At 35.7% G+C, this 27,351-nt stretch overlaps 1 protein-coding gene and 1 non-coding gene across 2 annotated transcripts in view; both read right to left on the bottom strand.

Annotated features, from left to right (window-relative positions):
• LOC110268517 (protein ANTHESIS PROMOTING FACTOR 1-like) overlaps positions 1 to 1,265 on the bottom strand; it is a 45,898-nt gene extending 44,633 nt beyond the window's left edge. The window contains exons 1-4 of the mRNA XM_088490047.1: positions 1,206 to 1,265; positions 1,004 to 1,141; positions 814 to 898; positions 186 to 316 (exon numbers count right to left, since the gene is read on the bottom strand). Of these exons, the coding sequence (XP_088346173.1) occupies positions 186 to 316; positions 814 to 898; positions 1,004 to 1,141; positions 1,206 to 1,265 (414 nt within the window). The remainder of the gene's footprint in view (positions 1 to 185; positions 317 to 813; positions 899 to 1,003; positions 1,142 to 1,205) is intronic.
• Positions 1,266 to 11,570: 10,305 nt separating this feature from the next.
• Positions 11,571 to 11,678, bottom strand: LOC148579440 (small nucleolar RNA R71). Its single transcript, XR_015896749.1, has one exon. It is a non-coding gene; the product is annotated as a small nucleolar RNA R71 (small nucleolar RNA).
• Positions 11,679 to 27,351: the final 15,673 nt, after the last annotated feature.

Raw genomic sequence — 27,351 nt, forward strand, 5'->3', positions numbered from 1 at the left:
AAAAATTCTCTTGAATAGCAAAAAAAATAATAATAACACAAGATCTAAGTTTAATTATTCTAAGTTGAAGTACGACATAAAAAATAAAAAAACAATATATCATAAACTATGCTATTTATATGAGACATGCGGATATGCGGATCGGATCTGCGAATATCACTGCCGAATTCGCAATCCGATCCTACCATAGTGCAAATAGGATCCGATCCGATCCGATACGATTGCTCTGCGGATCGGATAATATCCACAAATTTGGATCGGATGCGGATAATTACCGCTGATATGCTGATATTATCCGATCCATGTGCAGCCCTAACTGAAAGAACATGCTTTATCATGTAAAGTTGAACATATATGACGCAATTAAGCATATGATTTTAGATTAACTATCTGTACACTAGTTAAATCCTGTAGCTAATCTTTACCTCTTTACCACTTCGAACACTTCATGCATAAATGCTGCCATCCCTAGAACCTGTAAAGGTCCAGTAGAATGTAAATTTAGCATAATAACCATCATTCAGCATAAGCAGTAAGCAGAGAATAACTAGATCCCATACCAAGCTAAGAGGATTGAAAAAGTTGGTTGAAAATAAATGGCAGGATGCAAGACATTTTAAAGTTATATTGCTTCTAAATTTTCTAGTCTCTTCAAAACACAATTTAAAGCAAGAAAGAAACAAGTAAATAAAACTTCAGAATTCCTTCAATCTGATTAAGGTTAGCAGAGCTTAAACCACTTTGTGCAAGAATTAATGCACGAACAGGTGAATAATGAACTGACAATTTTCCATTGATGCAAAAAGTGCTTACCTGATATTACAAACATTCCCTCTAAACTGAAAGAAGCTTCTAACGTGGAGTTGCACGAGACAGGTGTGACATTATACGTTGATAACTATATACATATGACAGAAGAATAGTCACACAGAAACCCTATCAAGGCATATATAAATAAAACATAAGTAGAAATGAACTGAGTTTAAGTAACAAAGATACTAACAAGTGTGCCACGAAATGAATCAAGAACATGAATATGCCCATCTGCAGTTGTTAAAAGCATAAGTCTCCCATCGTTACTAAATTTTACTGTATTTGCATCAGAAATATCTCCCCCAACAAAAAAGATCTCAAAGGAACCCTGTAGAGTATATCACAATTAATACTCCAAATTATAAAACCAATGTAAGAACCAAATTTTATACATATTCTTGTACACCTTCTCTTCTCTGTTTTCCTGTTGTATCCCTGCGAATGTAAAACATTTTCAACAGTGAAGAGACGAGCAAGCAAAGTAGAAACAAAAGTTGTTACATTTGAAACCTACAAATTAAAACCACAGCATGTTCGACATACCGCCCATTTTTTTGGAGCGAAGAAACATTGGGTTTCTGAGAAGGATTAGAAGGAACCTTTATCCAACCACGACAACTGGTGATGTCTTCGATTTGTCGGGAAAACGCAAACAAAATCACCGGACTCAGAGGCAGAGCTCAACGGATTGTGAAATTACCGCCATAACCTTTGTTGGGTCAAATTTCAGGGCCCAATTTGGATTCCAATATCGGCTTCTTCAAGCCCTAGTATTGGATCCTCAAAATTCGATAAGTTGTTCTTCAAGCCCTGGTATTGTATTCCAATATTGGCTTCTTCATGACCAAAAAAAACAAAGAAAGCCTGGTATCAAGGTTGCGGGAACCAGACCGGTCAATGAACCGGTCAATCTACTGTACAGATCAATCTATATATGTATTACCTATATAGTTAAAGGTCAATCTACTGTACAGATCAATTTCCATACAGATATACAGATATTCTCTCTACTTACATCTCCTTCCCACACGTGTTGCTTAATTTTGTAGAATGGAGCAGGCTCTGAGCAGAATATGGGAGCTCATGGGAAGGGTTCCCTGAGCCGAGTCGATGGGTTGAACAAGGAACGGGATTTCATTATAGTGGGTTCCGTGAGTCCAGCTTCATGGGTTGTGCCTTATTGGTGGTTGGGAGTAGTTTCAGAAAATAAAAATGATTAAAATAGGTTGGATTGGGTCTTCAATTCTCTCTCCTCCTCTCACCATGCCCAGTTCTTTCTGGATATGTATTACATTTTGGATATGTATTATATTTTGGAAGTTAGGTTTTTTATGTTTTAAAATTTAAAATATGTATAGTATGTGAACTTATTACTTAATCTATATAATTTTTTACTATATAATATGAATAGTTTCTATAAATGAATATAAAGTATTTGACTATCTTTTTTCATCTCTTGTATTAACAATTAAATTAGTATGGTTATTTTTTTTAAAACAAAAATATTAATATTAGATATGAGAGTTTCTCTAAAATATATTGAGTATATTGAATAATTTCATTTTTTAAAATGTTAACAAAGCTTTAATCCCGTACTTTTGCACGGGTCTTCACGCTAGTTAATACATACATAGTATTACCTCGTTATGTATTAATATCTAAGTGTCTATTACCTATGTATTAATTAATACATACATAGCTAATTATGTAATAATACTTAATTATGTATTACTTATATATTAATTAGTATTACTTATGTTATATATGTATTAATACATATGTAATACATAATTACTATGTGTGTATTAATGTATAAATACATTATTCATAATTAATTATGTATTACGTATGAATTAATTAATATATACTTAAGTATTACATAATACATATGAAATACGTAATTATTCATAAATACAAAATTATTTATTAATACATAGCTTCAACTTGAATCTTGGATCAAAACTTATAAATCCCACAATAACTCCAATAAGACAAATTATTGACCAGATAACTGGATGCCACAACACCTATTTTTGTGATGTTGATTATAATGCAATTTCATTTAACTGATTATTATTCTCTGGTCCTGCTCAATAGGTACTAATGGTAGATTAAAATATGTACATACTCCTCTTTGCTAAATGATTATGTAATTTATGTGATGTATTTTTACCATGCTTTGTTAGACATGAATTAACTTTAGCAATAAAATCGAATATAGGGAGAGAGAGCTCTTCCCCCGAATTTTGTTTCAACTTATGAAGAAGAATTAGAGTCAACCATCTATGTCATTGATGAGCTCGATAATTTCTTGGTGCTACAGCTGAAACGAAACAATGATCAGCTGCTTATAACTAACAGCTCCTTTGAACAAATTAGAGTTTTCTATTTTGTCAATAGAAGGGCAACTATTCAATTCAGATATGTTGGTTTTGGAATCTTTTTTATTTCACTATGGAAAATCATGAACCAACCGATTCAGATTCCCCCTAATCATAACTCTTATGTGACTAACCGTATGGACTAAGAAACACTTAATAACATATATAAAGTGTTCAACATAAAATATAACAAGAATTATGAGCCTTTATCATCTGATGTGATGGTGTTGTCTGAGTCTGAACTATTTGATGATGAGTTCTCATCAAACGGTGATGAAAATGATGATGAAGGTGACACACTGGAAGGGGATGATCCTCATAATCCCATAGATTTATCTCGTGCAACGAATTCATCAACGAAGGTCAACAAAGAAAGTAATGAAACAACAGAATTGTCAAATAACGGGTGAGGCTAAATGCAACTTTTTTTCTTATGTTTTGCATTTTAATATCGTGGTACATATAAATATCTTTAAATGTGGTGACTAACATGTTTAAATATTCCGAATAAGATACAATCCAGATGCTTATTATCAGAAGACCATCACAAATTCGGATTTGAGTCAATTTAGGCTGACAAGTTGATTTTAAACGAGTTATTTCTTTTTTTTCCAAACTTAAAATATTGGTTCTGTATCTATTATTCATTATATAGAAAATTACTCTCTTTACCCTAACTATGAATCATTCATTGCATTATCTGCCTTAAAAATTTGCTGCATATCTTAAACTCTCAAGTGATGGTTCGGTTTGGAAGATCATTGGTCCACCTTCTAGTGTAGGAAAGAATATTTTCTTTTTTCACCTACTGAAAAGTGTATGAAGAGATGGAGAATGGAAGTTTGTGGTTGAATGGAAAGAATGTTGTAAAATATACAATTTAAAAGGAGGGGACAAGATTACCTTAAAGCTGGACTCCCTGCCTAACCGATAGATAGAGTTGTTGATTCAAAGATCTTAAAGCTTATAAAAAAATGCCTCATATGTATTACTTTGTGTGACACATATATTGAACAATATGTTGAACTGTGTTGGACATAGTTTGTTTTCTTATTATTGGCAAAGTAATTATTTAGGTAGTTTAAAACTTTCTGGATATGTATTACATTTTGGATATGTATTACATTTTGGAAGCTAGGTTTTTTGTGTTCTAAAATTTAAAATATGTATAGTATGTGAACTTGTTACTTAATCTATGTAATTTTTTTCTATATGATATGAATAGTTGCTGTAAATGATTATAACGTATTTGACTATCTTTTTTCTTCTTTTGTATTAACAATTAAATTAGTATGATTATTTTTTTAAAACTATAATACTAATATTAGATATGAGAGTTTTCTCTAAAATATATTGACTATATTTAATAATTTCATTTTTCAAAAAATTAACAAAACTTTAATCCGTGCATTTGCACGGGACTTCATGCTAGTTAATACATACATAGTATTACCTCGTTATATATTAATATCTAAGTGTCTATTACCTATGTATTAATTAATACATACATAATTAATTATGTAATAATATTTAATTATGTATTACCTATTTATGTATTAATACATAATTATGTATTACTTATATATTAATTAGTATTACCTATGTTATATATGTATTAATACATATGTAATACATAATTACTTTGTGTGTATTAATGTATAAATACATTATTAATAATTAATTATGTATTACGTATGTATTATTTAATATATACTTAAGTATTACATAATACATATGTAATACATAATTATTTATTAATACATATCTTCAACTTGAATTTTGGATCAAAACTTATAAATTTCACAATAACTCCAATAAGACAAATCATCGACCAGATAACTAGATGCCGCAACACCTATTTGTGTGATGTTGATTATAATGCCATTTCATTTAGCTGATTATTGTTCTTTGGTCCTGCTCAATAGGTACTAATGGTAGATTTAAATGTGTACATACTCCTCTTTCCTAAATGATTATGTAATATTATGTGATGCATTTTTACCATGCTTTGTTAGACATGAAATAACTTTAGCAATAAAATCGAATATAGGATTAGAGAACTCTTCATCTAAGTTTTGTTTCAACTTATGGAGAAGAATTAAGGTCTACCTTCTATGTGATTGATGAGCTCGATAATTGCCTGGTGCTACAGCTGAAAACAAAATAATGATCAGCTGGTTATAACTGACAGCTCCTTTGAACAAAATTAGAGTTTTCTATTTTCTCAATAGAGGGGACAACTGTGCAATTCAGATATGTTGGTTTCAAAATCTTTTTATTTCACGGAGGAATCACATGAACCAATCAATTCAGATTCACCTCGATCGCAACTCTTATGTAACTGACCGTATGGACCAAGAAACACTTAATAACATATATAGAGTATTCCACATAAAATACAACAAGAATAGTGAGTCTTCATCACCTGATGTGATAGTGTTGTCTGGGTCTGAACCATCTGATAATGAGTTCTCATCAGTCGGTGATGAAAATGAAGATGATGACACACTGAAGGGGGATGATCCTCATAATTCCATAAATGCAACGAATTCATCAACGGAGGTCAATGAAAAAAGTAAAGAAACAACAGAATTATCTGACAACGGGTAATGCTAAATGTAATTTTTTTCTTATGTTTTGCATTTTAGTATCGAGGTACATATAGATATCTTTTAATGTGGTGACTAACAAGTTTAAATATCTTGAATCCGATACACTCCAGATGCTTATTATTAGAAGATCATCACAAATTCGGATTTGAATCAATCTAGACTAGCAAGTTAATCTTAAAAGAGTTATTTCTTTTTTTTCAAACTTATTAAATATTGGTTCTGTATCTGTTATTCATTATACATAAAATTACTCTTTTTACCCTAATTATGAATCATTAATTGCAGTATCTGCCCTTGAAATTTGCTGCATATCTTAAACTCTCTAGTGATAATTCGGTTTGGAAGATTATTAGTCCACATTCCAACATAGGCAAGAATATATTCTTTTTTCACCTTCTGAAAAGTGAAGGAAGAGATGGAGAATGAAAGTTTGGGGTTGAATAGAAAGAATGTTGTAAAGTATACAATTTAAAGGAAGCGGACAAGATTACCTTGAAGTTGGACTCCCTAACTAACCAGTAGATAGAGTTTTTGATTCAAAGATCTTAAAGCTTATAAAAAGGCCTCCTATGTATTACTCTGTGTGACACATATTTTGAACAATATGTTGAACTGTGTTGGATATATTTTGTTTTCTTATTAATGGGAAAGTAATTATTTAGGTGGTTTGAATCTTTCTAGATATGTATGACATTTTGGATATGTATTACATTTTGGAACCTAGATTTTTTTTGTTCTAAAGTATAAAATATGTATAGTATGTGAACTTGTTACTTAATCTATGTAATTTTTTGCTGTATGGTATGAATAGTTGCTGTAAATGAATATGAAGTATTTGACTATCTTTTTTCTTCTCTTGTATTAACAATTAAATTAGTATGGTTATTTTTTTAAAATTATAACATTAATATTAGATATGAGAGTTTTCTCTAAAATATAATGAGTATATTGAATAATTTCATTTTTCAAAATTTTAACAAAACTTTAATCCTGTGCATTTGCACGGGTCTTCACGCTAGTTAATACATATATAGTATTACCTCATTATGTAATAATACTTAATTATATATTATCTATTTATGTATTAATACATAATTATTTAATACTTATATATTAATTAGTATTACCTATGTTATATATGTATTAATACATATATAATACATAATTACTATGTATGTATTAATATATAAATACATTATTCATAATTAATTATGTATTACATATGTATTAATTAATATATACTTAAGTATTACATAATATATATGTAATACATAATTATTTATTAAAACATAGCGTCAACTTGAATCTTGGATCAAAACTTATAAATCACACAATAGCTCCAACAAGACAAATCATTGACCAGTTAACTAGATGCCGCAACATCTAACTTTGAACCCATGTTTCGAACATGTTGGGTCTGTTGTGGTGATCGAGGGCTAAAGCGGCGTTATCACTTTTCATATTGCAAAGTTACGAAATTTCTGTTTTTCCTGGCTGAAGGAAAGGATGATTCACAAATTAGTCAAACTATAGAATCATTACCTCTCGATTCACACCCCTTCTCTCGCGCTTTCCCCCTCTGACAGTGATCCATGCATTCGTTTTCCAATTTGATGAGCGGATAATTTATACGCTTTTTGGCATTGTTTTTAGTATGTTTTTAGTAGGATCTAGTTACTTTTAGGGATGTTTTCATTAGTTTTTATGCTAAATTCACATTTCTGGACTTTACTATGAGTTTGTGTGTTTTTCTGTGATTTCAGGTATTTTCTGGCTGAAATTGAGGGACTTGAGCAAAAACCAGATTCAGAGGTTGAAAAAGGACTGCTGATGCTGTTGGATTCTGACCTCCCTGCACTCAAAGTGGATTTTCTGGAGCTACAGAACTCGAAATGGCGCGCTTCCAATTGCGTTGGAAAGTAGACATCCAGGGCTTTCCAACAATATATAATAGTCCATACTTTGGCCAAGAATAGACGACGTAAACTGGCGTTCAACGCCAGCTCTCTGCCCAAATCTGGCGTCCAGCGCCAGAAAAGGATCCAAAACCAGAGTTGAACGCCCAAACTGGCACAAAAACTGGCGTTCAACTCCACAAATGGCCTCTGCACGTGGAACACTCAGGCTCAGCCCAAACACACACCAAGTGGGCCCCGGAAGTGGATTTATTCATCAATTACTTACTCATGTAAACCCTAGTGACTAGTTTATTATAAATAGGATCTTTTACTAGTCTTTTTGACCATCTTTGATAAGTTGTATGCTATCTTAGATCACAATAGGGGGCTGGCCATCTCGGCCATGCCTGGACCTTCACTTATGTATTTTCAACGGTAGAGTTTCTACACTCCATAGATTAAGGTGTGGAGCTCTGCTGTTCCTCAAAGATTAATGCAAAGTACTACTGTTTTCTATTCAATTCTTCTTATTTCTCTTCTAAGATATCCATTCGCACCCAAGAACGTGATGAAGGTGATGATTATGTGTGACGCTCATCACCATCTCCCCTATGAACACGTGCCTGACAAACACTTCCGTTCTACATGAAATAAGCTAGAATGAATATCTCTTAGATCTCCTAACCGGAATCTTCGTGGCGTAAGCTAGAATGATGGCGGCATTCAAGAGAATCCGGAAGGTCTAAACCTTGTCTGTGGTATTCTAAGTAGGATTCAATGATTGAATGACTGTGACGAGCTTCAAATTCGCAAGTGCTGGGCGTTAGTGACAGACGCAAAAGGAGGGTGAATCCTATTCCAGCATGATCGAGAACCGACAGATGAATAGCCATGCCGTGACAGGGTGCGTGAGCATATTATTCACTGAGAGGAGGGGATGTAGCCACTGACAACGGTGATGCCCTTGCATAAAGCCAGCCATGGAAAGGAGTAAGACCGATTGGATGAAGATAGCAGGAAAGCAGAGGTTCAGAGGAACGAAAAGCATCTCCATTCGCTTATCTGAAATTCTCACCAATGAATTACATAAGTATCTCTATCCCTATTTTATTATATTAAATTCGAAAACACCATTATCACTTTATATCTGCCTGACTGAGATTTACAAGGTGACCATAGCTTGCTTCATACCAACAATCTCCGTGGGATTCGACCCTTACTCACGTAAGGTATTACTTGGACGACCCAGTGCACTTGCTGGTTAGTTGTATCGAAGTTGTGACAATTATGAATTAAGATCAAAGCACCAAGTTTTTGGCGCCGTTGCCGGGGATTGTTTGAGTCTTCGGCAAGCTTTTGGTCCGGTAACATCAGTGCCAGATTCCCTTTTGATCCGGCAACAGCACCAAGTTTTGGCGCCGTTGCCGGGGATTGTTTGAGTTTGGACAACTGACGGCTCATCTTGTTGCTCAGATTAGGTAATTTTCTTTTTATTTTAATTTCAAAAATTTTTCAAAAATATTTTCAAAATTTTCTCATCTGTTTTCGAAAAAAAAATGTTTTCAAAAATTTGATTCAAAATTTTAAGAATGAATTCTAGTGTTTCATAGAGCATGTAAAGCCTGGCTGGCTGTAAAGCCATGTCTAAATTCATTTGGACTGAGGCTTGCAATTTGTTATCAAGAGCAAATTAGTTGTTGCTCATCCACCCGCTGCTGATCCATGATCACCTGCTGAAGCTTGGCTGGCCATTGGCCATGTCTAGTGTTTTGGACTGGAGCTTTCTTTGAAAGCTTGGCTGGCTAGTGAGCCATGTCTAATTCCTGGACTGAAGCTTTAGACTAAGAATGCAAGATTCCTGGAATTCATATTAAAAATTTTGGAATCCTTATTTTTCTTTTTCATATAATTTTTGAAAAATATAAAATAAAAATCCAAAAAAATTAGAAAATCATAAAAATCAAAAATATTTTCTGTTTCTTGTTTGAGTCTTGAGTCACATTATAAGTTTGGTGTCACTTGCATATGCATCTTGCATTTTTTCGAAAATATCATGCATTCATAGTGTTCTTCATGATCTTCAAGTTGTTCTTGGTAAGTCTTCTTGTTTGATCTTGATGATTTTTTGTTTTGTGTCTTTTCATGTTTATCATATGCATTCTTGAATTCTTAGTGCCTAAGCATTAAAGAATTCTAAGTTTGGTGTCTTGCATGTTTTCTTTGCATTAAAAATTTTTCAAAAATATGTTCTTGATGTTCATCATGACATTCAAAGTGTTCTTGGTGTTCATCTTGACATTCATAGCATTCTTGCATGCATTCATTGTTTTGATCTAAAAATTTCATGCATTGCATAATTTTCATGTTTTCATAAAAATTTCAAAAATCAAAAAAATATCTTTCCCTTTTTCTCTCATCAAATTCGAAAATTGAGTTGACTTTTTTAAAAATTTTTAAAATCAAATTGTTTCTCATGAGTCAAATCAAATTTTCAATTTGAAAATCTTATCTTTTTCAAAATCTTTTTCAAAAATCAAATCTTTTTTCAAAATTCTTAGTTATTTTCGAAAATTCCAAAAATATTTTTCAAAAATCTTTTTTTTATTTCTATACCAAATTTTCGAAAATAACATAAACAATTAATGTTTTGATTCAAAAATTTGAAGTTTGTTACTTGCTTGTTAAGAAAGATTCAAACTTTAAGTTCTAGAATCATATCTTGTGATTTCTTATGAATCAAGTCATTAATTGAAATTTTAAAAATCAAATCTTTTTCAAAAAACTAACTTCAATCATATCTTTTCAAAAATATCTTCTTATCTTATCTTTTTCAAAAATATCTTTTCAAAATATCTTCTCTAACCTCCTAACTTCTTATCTTTTCAAAATTTGTTTCAACTAACTAACTAACTTTTTGTTTGTTTCTTAACTTTTTCAAAACCACCTAACTAACTCTCTCTCTCTAATTTTCGAAAATATCTTCCCTCTTTTTCAAAAATTTCTTTTTAATTAACTAATTATTTTTTATTTTTAATTTCAAAAAAAAAAATAAATAAAAAAATACTAACACTTTTTCAAAAACCATTTTTCAAAAATCACTAACTCTTTTTCAAAATAATTTTCGAAAATTATCCCTCCCCCATCTCATTCTATTTATTCATTCATATCCTAACATCTCATCTCACATCTCTTCCATTGGTACAGTTGTGTTTCTTCCCTTACATCACATCCTTTATCTCCCCCTCTTCTTCTACTTACAAAGGGATCCCTATACTGTGGTATAAAGGATCTCTATTATTATTATTATTTTTCTGTGCCTTCTTCTTTGTCATATGAGCAGGAGCAAGGATAAGAACATTCTTGTGGAAGCAGATCCAGAACCTGAAAGGACTCTGAAGAGAAAATTAAGAGAAGCTAAAATACAACAATCCAGAGATAACCTTTCAGAAATTTTCGAACAGGCAGAGGAGATGGCAGCCGAAAATAATAATAATGAAAGGAGGATGCTTGGTGATTTTACTGCACCTAATTCCAATTTACATGGAAGAAGCATCTCCATTCCTGCCATTGGAGCAAACAACTTTGAGCTGAAACCTCAATTAGTTTCTCTGATGCAGCAGAACTGCAAGTTTCATGGACTTCCATCTGAAGATCCTTTTCAGTTCTTAACTGAATTCTTGCAGATATGTGATACTGTTAAGACTAATGGAGTAGATCCTGAAGTCTACAGGCTCATGCTTTTCCCTTTTGCTGTAAGAGACAGAGCTAGATTATGGTTGGATTCTCAACCCAAAGACAGCCTGAACTCTTGGGATAAGCTGGTCACGGCTTTCTTAGCCAAGTACTTTCCTCCTCAAAAGCTGAGCAAGCTTAGAGCTGATGTTCAAACCTTCAGGCAGAAAGAAGGTGAATCCCTCTATGAAGCTTGGGAAAGATACAAACAGTTGACCAAAAAGTGTCCTTCTGACATGCTTTCAGAATGGACCATCCTGGATATATTCTATGATGGTTTATCTGAGCTATCAAAGATGTCACTGGACACTTCTGCAGGTGGATCCATTCACCTAAAGAAAACGCCTGCAGAAGCTCAAGAACTCATTGACATGGTTGCTAATAACCAGTTCATGTACACTTCTGAAAGGAATCCTATGAATAATGGGACGCCTATGAAGAAGGGAGTTCTTGAAGTTGATACTCTGAATGCCATATTGGCTCAGAATAAAATATTGACTTAGCAGGTCAATATGATCTCTCAGAGTTTGCATGGAATGCAAGCTGCTTCCAACAGTACTCAAGAGGCATCTTCTGAAGAAGAAGCCTATGATCCTGAGAACCCTGCAATAGCAGAGGTAAATTACTTAGGTGAACCTTATGGAAACACCTATAACTCAACATGGAGAAATCATCCAAATTTCTCATGGAAGGATCAGAAGCCTCAACAAGACTTTAATAATGGTGGAAGAAACAGGTTTAGCAATAGCAAACCTTTTCCATCATCAACTCAGCAACAGACAGAGAACTCTGAACAAAATGCTTCTAATTTAGCAAATCTAGTCTCTGATCTATCTAAGGCCACTGTAAGTTTCATGAATGAAACAAGGTCATCCATTAGAAATCTGGAAGCACAAGTGGGCCAGCTGAGTAAAAGGATCACTGAAATCCCTCCTAGTACTCTCCCAAGCAATACAGAAGAGAATCCAAAAAGAGAGTGCAAGGCCATTGACATAAGCGCCATGGCCGAACCTGTGAGGAGAGGAGAGGACGTGAATCCCAAGGAGGAAGACCTCCTGGGACGTCCAGTGGTCAATAAAGAGCTTCCCTCTGAGGAACCAAAGGACTCTGGGACTCATCTAGAGACCATAGAGATCCCATTGAACCTCCTTATGCCCTTCATGAGCTCTGATGAGTATTCCTCTTCTGAAGAGAATGAGGATGTTACTGAAGAGCAAACTGCCAAGTTTCTTGGTGCAATCATGAAGCTGAATGCCAAATTGTTTGGCATTGATACTTGGGAAGTTGAACCTCCCTTGTTCATCAATGAACTAAGTGATCTGGATCAACTGACATTGCCTCAGAAGAGACAGGATCCTGGAAAGTTCATAATCCCTTGTACCATAGGCACCATGATCTTTAAGGCTCTGTGTGACCTTGGTTCAGGGATAAACCTCATGCCCCTCTCTGTAATAGAGAAACTGGGAATCTATGGGGTGCAAGCTGCTAAAATCTCATTAGAGATGGCAGACAGCTCAAGAAAACAGGCATATGGACAAGTAGAGGACGTTTTAGTAAAGGTTGAGGGCCTTTACATCCCTGCTGATTTCATAGTCCTGGATACTGGAAAGGAAGAGGATGAATCCATCATCCTAGGAAGACCTTTCCTGGCCACAGCAAGAGCTGTGATTAATGTTGACAGAGGTGAAATATTCCTTCAATGGAATGAGAACTCCCTTGTATTCAAAACTCAAGGATCTCCCTCTGCAACCATGGAGAGGAAGCAGGAAAAGCTTCTCTCCAAGCAGAGTCAACCAGAGCCCCCACAGTCAAACTCTAAGTTTGGTGTTGAACTCCCATATCCAAAATCTAAGTTTGGTGTTGGAGAGTCTCAACAAAGCTCTGCACATCTGTGAGGCTCCATGAGAGCCCACTGTCAAGCTATTGACATTAAAGAAGCGCTTGTTGGGAGGCAACCCAATGTTTATCTAATTCTTATTTTTATTGTTTTTCATGCTTTCTTAGGTTAATGATCATGTGGAGTCACAAAATAAATATAAAAATTGGAAACGGAATCAAAAACAGCAGAAGAAAAATCACACCCTGGAGGAGCATCTGTCTGGCGTTCAGCGCCAGAACAGAGCATGGTTCTGGCGCTGAACGCCCAAAATGGGCAGCTTCTGGGCGCTGAACGCCAGAACAGGCATGGTTCTGGCGTTCAACGCCAGAAATGGCACACAGATGGGCGTTGAACGCCCAAAATGGCCACCAACCTGGCGCTGAACGCCCAGAGTTGGGTACAAAGGCATTTTTACATGCCTAATGGGTGCAGGGATGTAATTCCTTGAACACCTCAGGATCTGTGGACCCCACAGGATCCCCACCTACCTCCACTCACTTCTTCTCACCACTCTCTTTCACACAACCCCACAAACACTCTTCCCTAAAAACCCATCACCAATCACCTCAATCTCTCTTCCCCACTAAACCTTCACCACTCACATCCATCTCCTCTTCCCCATAAACCTACCTCATAAACTCCACCTACCATCAAAATTCAAAACCAATTTCCCACCCAAACCCACCCATATGGCCAAACCTTTACCCCCCCTCCCTTCCCTATATAAAGACCTCCATTCTTCATCAAATTCACACAACACACCCCTCTACACTCTCCTTGACCGAAACCACATCTCCCTCTCCCTCTCCATATTTCTTCTTCTTCTTCCTCTATTCTTTTGTTTATTGCTCGAGGGCGAGCAATATTCTAAGTTTGGTGTGGTAAAAGCATAGCTTTTTTGTTTTTCCATTACCATTGATGGCATCTAAGACCGGAGAATCCTCTAGAAGAGGGAAAGGGAAGATAAAAGCTTCCACATCCGAGTCATGGGAGATGGAAAGGTTCATCTCCAAAGCCCATCAAGACCACTTCTATGATGTTGTGGCCAAGAAAAAGGTGATCCCTGAAGTCCCTTTTAAACTCAAAAGAAATGAGTATCCGGAGATCCGACATGAAATTCAAAGAAGAGGTTGGGAAGTTCTAACAAATCCCATCCAACAAGTCGGCATCTTAATGGTTCAAGAGTTCTATGCCAATGCATGGATCACCAAGAACCATGATCAAAGTAAGAACCCGGATCCAAAGAACTATGTTACAATGGTTCGGGGGAAATACTTAGATTTTAGTCCGGAAAATGTGAGGTTGGCGTTCAACTTGCCATACATGGAAGAGAACGCACGCCCCTACACAAGGAGAGTCAACTTTGATCAAAGGTTGGACCAAGTCCTTATGGACATATGTGTAGAAGGAGCTCAATGGAAGATTGACTCCAAAGGCAAGCCGGTTCAACTAAGAAGATTGGACCTCAAGCCTATAGCTAGAGGATGGTTGGAGTTTATTCAATGCTCAATCATTCCCACTAGCAACCGGTCTGAAGTTACTATAGATCGGGCCATCATGATCCATAGCATCATGATTGGAGAAGAGGTGGAAGTTCATGAGATTATACCTCAAGAACTCTACAAGGTAGCTGACAAGTCCTCCACCATGGCAAGGTTAGCCTTTCCTCACCTCATTTGCCACCTATGCAATTCAGCTGGGATTGTCATAGAGGGAGATATCCTCATTAAAGAGGACAAGCCCATCACTAAGAAAAAGATGGAGCAAGCAAGAGAGCCCAGTCATGGAGCTCAAGAGGCGCAAGAAGCTCATCACCATGGGATTCCGGAAATGCCTCAAATGCACTTTTCTCCACAAAACTATTGGGAGCACATCAACACCTCCCTAGAAGAATTGAGTTCCAATATGGGACAACTAAGGGTGGAACATCAAGAGCACTCCATCATGCTCCATGAAATAAGAGAAGATCAAAAAGCAATGAGGGAGGAGCAACAAAGACAAGGAAGAGACATAGAAGAGCTCAAGGACATCATTGGTTCCTCAAGAAGGAAACGCCACCATCACTAAGGTGGATTCATTCCTTGTTCTTGCTTTCTCTGTTTTTCGTTTTCTATGTTATGTGCTTATCTATGTTTGTGTCTTCATTACATGATCATTAGTAGTTAGTAACTTTGTCTTAAAGATATGAATGTCCTATGAATCCATCACCTCTCTTAAATGAAAAATGTTTTAATTCAAAAGAACAAGAAGTACATGAGTTTTGAATTTATCCTTGAACTTAGTTTAATTATATTGATGTGGTGACAATGCTTCTTGTTTTCTGAATGTATGCTTGAACAGTGCATATGTCTTTTGAAGTTGTTGTTTAAGAATGTTAAATATGTTGGCTCTTGAAAGAATGATGACTAGGAGACATGTTATTTGATAATCTGAAAAATCATAAAAATGATTCTTGAAGCAAAAAAAAAAGCAGCAAAGAACAAAGCTTGCAGAAAAAAAAAGGGCGAAAAAAAAAGAATAGAAAAAAAAATAGAAAGAAAAAGAAAAAGCAAGCAGAAAAAGCCAATAACCCTTAAAACCAAAAGGCAAGGGCAAATAAAAAGGATCCCAAGGCTTTGAGCATCAGTGGATAGGAGGGCCTAAAGGAATAAAATCCTGGTCTAAGCGGCTAAACCAAGCTGTCCCTAACCATGTGCTTGTGGCGTGTAGGTGTCAAGTGAAAACTTGAGACTGAGCGGTTAAAGTCAAGGTCCAAAGCAAAAGAAGAGTGTGCTTAAGAACCCTGGACACCTCTAATTGGGGATTTTAGCAAAGCTGAGTCACAATCTGAAAAGGTTCACCCAATTATGAGTCTGTGGCATTTATGTATCCGGTGGTATTACTGGAAAACAAAGTGCTTAGGGCCACGGCCAAGACTCATAAAGAAGCTGTGTTCAAGAATCATCATACTGAACTAGGAGAGTCAATAACACTATTCGAAATCTGAAGTTCCTATAGATGCCAATCATTCTGAACCTCAATGGATAAAGTGAGATGCCAAAACTATTCAAGAGGCAAAAAGCTATAAGTCCCGCTCATATGATTGAAGCTCTGTTTCATTGATAGTTTGGAATTTATAGTATATTCTCTTCTTTTTATCCTATTTTGATTTTCAGTTGCTTGGGGACAAGCAACAATTTAAGTTTGGTGTTGTGATGAGCGGATAATTTATACGCTTTTTGGCATTGTTTTTAGTATGTTTTTAGTAGGATCTAGTTACTTTTAGGGATGTTTTCATTAGTTTTTATGCTAAATTCACATTTCTGGAATTTACTATGAGTTTGTGTATTTTTCTGTGATTTTAGGTATTTTCTGGCTGAAATTGAGGGACTTGAGCAAAAACCAGATTCAGAGGTTGAAAAAGGACTGCTGATACTGTTGGATTCTGACCTCCCTGCACTCAAAGTGGATTTTCTGGAGCTACAGAACTCGAAATGGCGCGCTTCCAATTGCGTTGGAAAGTAGACATCCAGGGCTTTCCAGAAATATATAATAGTCCATACTTTGGCCAAGAATAGACGACATAAACTGGCGTTCAACACCAGCTCTCTGCCCAAATCTGGCGTCCAGCGCCAGAAAAGAATCCAAAACCAGAGTTGAACGCCGAAACTGGCACAAAAACTGGCGTTCAACTCCACAAATGGCCTCTGCACGTGGAACACTCAGGCTCAGCCCAAACACACACCAAGTGGGCCCCGGAAGTGGATTTATTCATCAATTACTTACTCATGTAAACCCTAGTGACTAGTTTATTATAAATAGGACCTTTTACTAGTCTTTTTGACCATCTTTGATCAGTTGTATGCTATCTTAGATCACAATAGGGGGCTGGCCATCTCGGCCATGCCTGGACCTTCACTTATGTATTTTCAACGGTAGAGTTTCTACACTCCATAGATTAAGGTGTGGAGCTCTGCTGTTCCTCAAAGATTAATGCAAAGTACTACTGTTTTCTATTCAATTCTTCTTATTTCTCTTCTAAGATATCCATTCACACCCAAGAACGTGATGAAGGTGATGATTATGTGTGACGCTCATCACCATCTCCCCTATGAACACGTGCCTGACAAACACTTCCGTTCTACATGAAATAAGCTAGAATGAATATCTCTTAGATCTCCTAACCGGAATCTTCGTGGCGTAAGCTAGAATGATGGCGGCATTCAAGAGAATCCGGAAGGTCTAAACCTTGTCTGTGGTATTCTGAGTAGGATTCAATGATTGAATGACTGTGACGAGCTTCAAACTCGCGAGTGCTGGGCGTTAGTGACAGACGCAAAAGGAGGGTGAATCCTATTCCAGCATGATCGAGAACCGACAGATGAATAGCCGTGCCGTGACAGGGTGCGTGAGCATATTATTCACTGAGAGGAGGGGATGTAGCCACTCACAACGGTGATGCCCTTGCATAAAGCCAGCCATGGAAAGGAGTAAGACCGATTGGATGAAGATAGCAGGAAAGCAGAGGTTCAAAGGAACGAAAAGCATCTCCATTCGCTTATCTGAAATTCTCACCAATGAATTACATAAGTATCTCTATCCCTATTTTATTATATTAAATTCGAAAACACCATTATCACTTTATATCTGCCTGACTGAGATTTACAAGGTGACCATAGCTTGCTTCATACCAACAATCTCCGTGGGATTCGACCCTTACTCACGTAAGGTATTACTTGGACGACCCAGTGCACTTGCTGGTTAGTTGTATCGAAGTTGTGACAATTATGAATTAAGATCAAAGCACCAAGCTTTGGAGCCATTACCAGGGATTGTTCGAGCCTGGACATCACAATTTCGTGCACCACAATTGTTAGCCACTGTTCTTCAACCCTTTCTATCGTTAATCCAGGTTTTATTTTTCTGAATTTCTAATTATTTCTTTTTATTTCTTGCTTGAATTAGATTATTTGTTCTTCTTGGTTCTGTTGAAATCTTCTATTAGAATTCAGTTGATTATCATACTCTGTTTTTCAGTAAAAGCCAAAATCTTCAGTTTGTTCTCCAATCTTTATACGAAGTCTAACAATCTGATAAGGCTGAATGACTTTGCATACAGACAGAGAAGATCCAAACAGGTAAGGTGCTGAACATTAGTAGAAAATTCGTCAGTTCCAACAATCTTAGCTGGGTCTCATATGTAACGATTTTACCCCCTTCTTACCCAAAGTTGTTGGAATTAATTAACATGCATATCCCTTTTCTGAATAACGAGAACAAAATGAGTGAATCTTTACTGAAGGAAATGATCATATTCACTTTGGTTTTGTCATCAAAAAATTGTTTTGGTTTTAAGTTAGATATTCTCTCTTTTTTTTTATAAAAAAAAAACAACGGCCATGAATGAGTTGAGAAAACAAAAGAAAGAAATGGTTCAAGAACAGGATCATTGAGTTTTCAATCTCTATCCTTTGAAAGCAATTTTTAAGTTACAACTATTTATATGTGTAAAAATAGTTTAGACTAAAATTTTGTTGTCATACAGTGAGCATTAAAACACCTCCTGGAATACAGGGTTAGCTTGATCTCTTCATTGTTTGGATTATGTTATTATGGTTAATATTTTCCTTTATTTTTAAAAATAAATTTCTGAAAACCATCAATCTTTGTAATTTTATTTATTAACTTGATACTTAGGTTTGTTTTCTTTGCTGCATTTTGCATTTCATTGAAATATGATCTACCTTTCTATTCAATGTATTTCACATTAAATTCTGAAAATTTTAATGTCTGTTGAATTTCCATGTTATGCCATCTATAATTTTCCTTAAATGTTTTGTTAGATATTTTTCATGCTCTAATTCAATTTTATTGCCTTTTCATTTATATCTAGGCCACATTTCATAAGTTTCCATAATCTCTAAAATGTGTTATATAGTAGTTTAGTGAAGTGGTTTCTTGGACTTTAGTTTGAGGAATCGAGCATTATTATAGAAAGGATAGGGTAATAAGTTGCATTCCCTGTGATATTTAATCCTGTTGATAGCTTCATGTTTGTTTGGATTTCAGAAGTAACTAATTAAAGAGTGGTGATGCTTTTTACTCATATTTGGTATTGTTAAAAATCAGTAGTCAATGAGGGATGAAGCTTTTGGTAACAATTTATAATGTTCATTAATTGGTTTCTTTTTTTTTATACTTAGTTACTTGGTTCGTTGCTTAAAAGTCTCAATTTTAACCTCTAATGATACGATTATGTGCTAATAGGAGGTTTGTAGTAACCCAAGAATATTGGCACAAAGGAAAAGAACGGATTTTCAGATTTCGTCTTTTCAATTGGTAGGTAATTAAATATATCATACAATGTTATATCATGCAAGTTAAGCCATTAAAGAGGTGGATTAAGTGTTTAACTTCAAATGCTTTGTTTTTAGTTTATACTCAGTTAGTGGCCTTTCTATTTTCCTCCTCTTGCTACTTTCTTTTGCGTGTTAGATAACTTTGATTAGCTAACTTTGAATACCTGATCTTTTTAATCTGAAACATGTGTAGACTACAACAACACTAATAGACTTGCGAAATGCTTATAAAAGATTAATTTTGATAAATTATCAATGTACATTCAAAATAAATAAATAAATATTTACTAATCCTATATATAATGATCATGACTCTAAAAATCATTACCTTTAAAATAATGATCATGTTAATTAAGGTTTACCTTCTATGTGATTGATGAGCTCGATAATTGCTTGGTGCTATAGCTGAAAAAAAAAACAATGATTAGCTGCTTATAACTGACAGCTAATTCGAACAAATTAGATTTTTCTATTTTGTCAATAGAAGAGCAACTGTGCAACTCAGATATGTTGGTTTTGAAATCTTTTTTATTTCACTATGAAATCATATGAACCAACCAATTCAAACTCATCCCGATTGTAACTCTTATGTGACTGACCGTATGAACCAAGAAACACTTAATAATATATATAGAGTGTTCCATATAAAATATAACAAGAAAATGAGCTTTCATCACCTGATGTGATGGTGTTGTCGGTGTCTGAACCATCTGATGATGAGTTTTCAAAAGACGGTTATAAAAATGATGATGAAGATGACACACTGGAAGGGGATGATCCTCATAATCCCATAGATTTGTCTCGTGTAACGAATTCATCAACGGAGGTCAACGAAAAAAGTAATGAAACAATAGAATTGTTTGACAATGGGTAATGCTAAATACAACTTTTTTTCTTATATTTTGCATTTTAATATCGTGTTATATATAGATATCTTTTAATGTGGTGTCTAACAAGTTTAAATATCCTGAATCAGACATACTCCAGATGCTTATTATCAGAAGACCATCAGAAATTTGGATTTGAGTCAATCTAAATAGGCAAGTTGATCTTAAAAGAGTTATTTCTTTTTTTTTCAAACTTATTAAATATTCATTCTATATCTGTTATTCATTATATAGAAAAATACTCTCTTTACCCTAACTATGAATCATTCATTGCAGTATCTGCCTTGGAAATTTGCTGCATATTTTAAACTCTCTGGAGATGGTTCGGTTTAAGAGATCACTGGTCCACCTTCCAGTGTAGGCAAGAATATATTCTTTTTTCACCTACTGAGAAGTGGAAGAAGAAATAGAAAATGGAAGTTTGGGGTTGGATAGAAAGAATGTTGTAAAGTATATAATTTAAAAGAAGGGACAAAATTACCTTGAAGTTGGACTCCCTACCTAACCAATAAATAGAATTGTTGATTCAAAGATCTTAAAGCTTATAAAAAAAGCCTCCTATGTATTACTCTGTGTGACACATATTTTGAACAATATATTGAACTGTGTTGGACATATTTTGTCTTCTTATTAATAGAAAAGTAATTATTTAAGTGGTTTGAAACTTTCTGGATATATATTACATTTTGGATATGTATTACATGTTGGAACCTAGTTTCTTTCTGTTCTAAAATTTAAAATATGTATAGTATGTGAACTTGTTACTTAATCTATGTAATTTTTTGCTATATGGTATGAATAGTTGCTGTAAATGAATATGAAGTATTTGACTATCTTTTTCTTTTCTTGTATTAACAATTAAATTAGTATGGTTATTTTGTTTAAAACTATAATATTAATATTAGATATAAGAGTTTTCTCTAAAATATATTGAGTATATTGAATATTTTCGTTTTTCAAATTCTTAACAAACTTTAATCCCGTGCATTTGCACACGGGTCTTCACGCTAGTTAATACATTCATAGTATTACCTTGTTATCTATTAATATTCAAGTGTCTATTACCTATGTATTAATTAATACATACATAGTAAATTATGTAATAATACTTAATTATTTATTACCTATGTTATATATGTATATGTATTAATATATATGTAATACATAATTACTATGTGCGTATTAATGTATAAATATATTATTAATAATTAATTATGTAGTACGTATATATTAATTAATATATTCTTAAGTATTACATAATACATATGTAATACATAATTATTTATTAATACGTAATTATTTATTAATACATAGCTTCAACTTGAATCTTGGATCAAAACTTATAAATCGTACAATAGTTCCAATAAGACAAATCATCGATCAGATAACTAGATACCGCAACATCTAACTTTGAACCCATGTTACGAACATGTTAGGTCTGTTGTGGTCATCGGGGGCTAAGGCGGCGTTATCAATTTTCATATTGCAAGGTTACGAAATGTCTATTTTTTCTGGCTGAAGGAAAGGAAGAACCACAAATTAGTCAAAATATAGGGTAAAAGATATTCAATTCAGTTATTCTAATTGAAAATGAAGTTACGCTAACAAAAAAATTTACATTGCTGATTGATTCTGATAAACCTTTTTTCCAATAACGTCATAATTAATACATACAAAGATATGTATCACCTATGTATGTAATAATTATGTATGTATGTATTACCTATGTATGTATTAATACATAACTAATACATATATAGTTAATTATGTATGAACGTATTACTTATGTATGAATTACCTATGTAGTTAATATATAATTATGAATTAATACATACATAGTTAAATTAACATCAACGTCTAACTTCTTCAAGCCAAACTCTAGAGACAACCAAAAAATTTTGTAAACGTAGTTGTTAGCCTTAGCATACCCTAACTCCTTATAATATCCCTTCACAAAAATAACATATATTGTATCTATTTCAATACTCATTAACACTTTTGTGTAATCTGATTCATAAGTCATTCTTCCACTTTTATCGGTTTTAAACTTTCCACCGTGGTAAAACATAAATGTCATTGGAGGTCCTTCTATCTACAAAAAATAAAGATAAAACTCAGCCTAAACCAAAAATGACAAACAACTCTGTAATGTACATTATCTTTTTACAAGAGTTTTGACAACATAAAAAAAGTTTAATTCATTAGTAATAGTATACAAGGAAAATTATCAATTATATTCTCTAAGAGGATTACTAAGTAATATCATACAAGTAAACTTATAGATGGAGACATTATACATTGTTGTTTCACATGAATGTGCCAAGAATTATTTTTCATGCTACTTAGAACGTAATCAATTTTTTATCTCCATATTTTATCTCATGACAATGCATGATCTTATTCGTGGGAAGCAGATCAATATAAGTAATTGAAAAAATTGATGTCTTTGTAACTGTTCATACCCTGGGTCGAGCTGTCCGACCCGGGATGATTAATGACAAGGCGACCGACCTCTTCAGGTCCGACTATCCGACCTCTTCTCAAAGAGATCGGCCAAATTGACAGGAAAGCCTAACAAAGGGCCCAAATAAAGGAACACGACCCACATCCAAAGGCAGTCCAAACCTATAGAGATAAAGGCGGTTCCCTTAAAGATAAGCTGACCTCACCCAAAGATAAGATAAGATAAGATAAGATAACTAACTTATCTTACCTAAAAAGGTCAGTCCACAACCATTATAAATACACTACAGCACCCAGGTATAACTCATACTCTGATTCCAATAAAAACCTGTTTAATACCCATGCTAACTTAAGCATCGGAGTCTCTTGCAGGTACCCCCCACCCTCCGGTGATGAAGGATCAGCAGTGCAGCCAGTCCCACAAGTCGAACATGACAGCTCTGGCCGCCGCCCACCAGCCGGACATGTCATCTCCGACCAGTACAGAAGATCTCGTCCGAGATCGACCTACAGTTTCAGGTAACCCTCGGAACATTGGCGCCGTTGCCGGGGACCTGGAAGTCATCCCATCACCATGGTGGACGACCATGACAACGACCACGATTCAGATCTAGAGGATAGAACACCGCACAAAAATGCGGACACTACACTGAAAGATACCCCGGAATCTAACAGGGACAAAAACTCATCAAATCCGGGAGGGATAGAAGCGCTTCAAGATCGTTTAAAGAAACTTGAAAAAGAAAGCCAACATCAACAAGAAGTCGGGAAGGATCTACAAAAAGAGGTAAGGCGACGCCGAGAATTAGAAGATAAACTTCTAAAACTCGAAGCCGATCTCAAAGTTAAAGCTACTCGGTCCACTCCTGAGGACAACTCTCGCAAGGATCAAGATCCATTCACTAGGGAGATCATGAAGACCAAAATCCCTAAGGACTTCAAACTTCCGGATATGGCTTTGTACGATGGCACTACAGATCCCAACCATCACCTCAGAAATTTCAGAAGTAGAATGTACCTCACCGACACCTCAGATGCAGTTCGCTGCAAAGCCTTTCCAACAACTCTTACAAAGACAGCAATTAGTTGGTTCGACAATCTACCTCCGAGGTCCATCTCAAGCTTTGACGACTTAGCCAAAAAGTTTCTGGCCAGATTCTCCATCCAAAAAGATAAGGCTAAGCACGCCCCCAGTCTATTAGGAATCAAGCAAGGAGATCGAAAAAGTTTTCGCAACTACATGGAAAGATTCAACAAAACATGCCTAGACATACAAAACCTACCAACAGAGGCCGCCATCATGGGCCTCATCAATGGCCTACGAGAGGGACCTTTTAGCCAATCTATATCAAAGAAATACCCCACATCTCTGAACGAAGTGCAAGAAAGAGCGGAGAAATACATCAACATGGAAGAAAATTCTCGATTAGGAGAAACCTTGAAATCCGGATTCACCTACCCCCCCCTCCCGAGACAAGGATAAAGAGTCCAAAAAGAAGGAAGATCGACATGGGGAAAAAATTAAAAAATATCATAATTATACCCCTCTTTGGGTGTCCCTTGTGGATATCTATAAAGAAGTCTGCCACATAGAAAAATACCCCCAACTTGACCACTCAAAGGCAAAAAAGGAGGAGGAAACCGGAACGAATATTGTGAATACCATCGAGTCCGTGGGCATTCCACCAACGAATGTTTTGACTTAAAAAATGTCATAGAAAAATTAGTAAGAGAGGAAAAACTAGATCGGTATCTGGCCACCCGGGACGATGAGCAAAGAAAAAGGAGAAGGGACGAGGATGTTGGACGAACCGAGCGATCACCTTGTACACCAGAAAGACATGTCCATATGATACACGGAGGGTTCGCAGGAGGAGGAATCTCCAAATCATCTCGCAAAAGATATCTCAAAGAAGTATATCATGTCGAAGGAAAGGAGGAAGCGCCCGACATCCCTGCAATTACGTTTACCAAAAAAGATGCATCCGGTGTCATCTCGGGACACGACGATCCCATGGTCATCACCATTATACTGGCAAATGCAAATCTCCACCGCACACTAATAGACCAAGGGAGCTCCGCCGACATCTTATTCAAAACTGCCTTCGACAAGCTCGGCTTAGAAGAAAAAGAGCTTAGAGCATATCCAAATAGCTTGTTCAGACTGGGAGACACCCCAGTGCAACCACTGGGATACATCTCACTACACACAACCTTCATAAAAGGAAACCAATCCAGAACACTCAAGATAGACTACATCGTGGTCGACGTGAGTTCAGCCTACAATGCCTTAATAGGTCGGACAACATTAAATCAACTCGGCGCAATAGTCTCAACTCCACATCTATGCATGAAATTCCCAACTACAGAAGGGATAGCTACGATAAAAGCAGATCAGAAGATAGCGCGCCGCTGTTACAATGAAAGTCTAAACCTCAGAGGCAGAGGAGAAGAATTCCACACAATCGAACTTGGTGGAGTTCAGAGGCGAGAAGAACTCCGTCCACAACTTGAAGGTGAAGTAGAAAAAGTCCAGATCGGAGACATCCCAGACAAAACAACCAATATTGGCACGATTCTAAGAGGAGACATAAAAGAATCACTCGTACAGTTCTTACGAGATAACGTCGATCTCTTTGCATGAAAAGCTGCAGACATGCTAGGCATAGACTCCAAACTAATGTGCCACAAGTTGGCGGTCCACCCAGGATCTCGGCCAGTACAGCAGAGACGAAGAAAACTTGGGCCAGAACGATCCCAAGCTATGGAAGAGCTGGTACAAGCCCTACTGGAGGCAGGATTCATAAGAGAAGTCAAGTACCCACTATGGCTAGCTAACGTCGTCTTGGTGAAAAAGTCAAATGGGAAGTGGCAAATGTGCACTGATTACACTGATCTCAACAAAGCCTGCCCAAAAGATCCTTATCCACTCCCAAGTATCGATGCTCTGGTGGATGCCTCATCCGGATATAAATACCTCTCATTTATGGATGCATATTCTGGATACAATCAAATCCCAATGTATCCACCTGATCAAGAAAAAACCTCGTTTCTAACACCAAAAGCAAACTACTGCTATATCGTAATGCCTTTTGGTCTTAAAAAAGCGGGAGCTACTTATCAAAGGTTAATGAATAAAGTCTTTTCAGATCATATCGGAAAAATCATGGAAGTCTATGTGGACGACATGTTGATAAAGACACAAAGCGAAGAGACATTATTGTCCGACCTGGCCCAAGTGTACGCCACTATAAGAAAGCATGGCATGCGACTCAATCCTGCAAAATGCACATTTGCAGTAGAAGCTGGCAAATTCTTGGGTTTTATGCTCACACAAAGAGGAATCGAGGCAAATCTGGATAAATGCCAGGCCATACTCGACTTGAAGAGCCCAACTTGTGTCAAAGGGGTACAACAACCCAACCGATTTGAATATGAATCACCTTCTAAGAGCTATTGAAGATTTGGGGATGAGACATATGGAAGGACAAGAGCAAATATTGAACTGGATGAGTCAACAAGAAGAGTGGAAGAAACAACAAATGGAGCAGCAACAGGAACAATACTCCCAGCTCACTCAAACCATCCACTAAGTTACTGAGAGGCAAGAACGTCAAGATAAGCATTTGCAGAAACTGAATCAGCGACGAATAGCCCAGATGAAAGAATTCAATGAGTTCACTATACTTAATGAAGGACGGCAACTACATCGGGAGGAGTTCAACGTCAACACTCAAGCCAAGTTGAACTACATGTCCAGTAATATGCATCATCTACACTATGCCATCCCTACATATGATGAGGTCCAAAAAGAACTTGTAGAACAAGAAGAGAGGAAGGTGAAACAGCAAAAGGAAACACTCAAGAAGAAGATGGAAGATGGTGGTTTCTAGAAGAAGCTTCTTGGAAAAGGCAAGGGAAGTGGGAGCACAAGCAATCAAGAAGGAGAGCATGGACATCCACAAGAGTAAAAGGTGGTGGAGTTCCCTCTTTGGTCCATCTTTTTCTATGTTTTGAATAAGGAAGATCTTGTATGAAATAGAACATGCTTCCATGTTAGTTACACTTTTTAAATCCTATCTTTAAAATTTCTTTCCGAGAAGGTCTCTGTGTGCTAGTTTTTATGTTACTGCATCATTCCTTTACTTACTTGTATGCTTGTCCATTTAAATCAAATGAAAAGAGAATGATTGTTCACAAAAGACCAGAGAGGAGTTCATACTAGGGAGTAAGTCCATGAGTTTGTGGTGTGGTCATAAGTTAGCTAAGTTGGTTCAACCATAAGGTGGGAAGACAACTATCTGTCATGAATACTATGCTTGAGACACACCCCATGAGATTAGATAAA

Source organism: Arachis ipaensis, chromosome B10 (assembly GCF_059453495.1).
Source record: "Arachis ipaensis isolate K30076 ecotype BB chromosome B10, ASM5945349v1, whole genome shotgun sequence".
In the NCBI taxonomy this organism is placed as follows: Eukaryota; Viridiplantae; Streptophyta; class Magnoliopsida; order Fabales; family Fabaceae; genus Arachis; species Arachis ipaensis.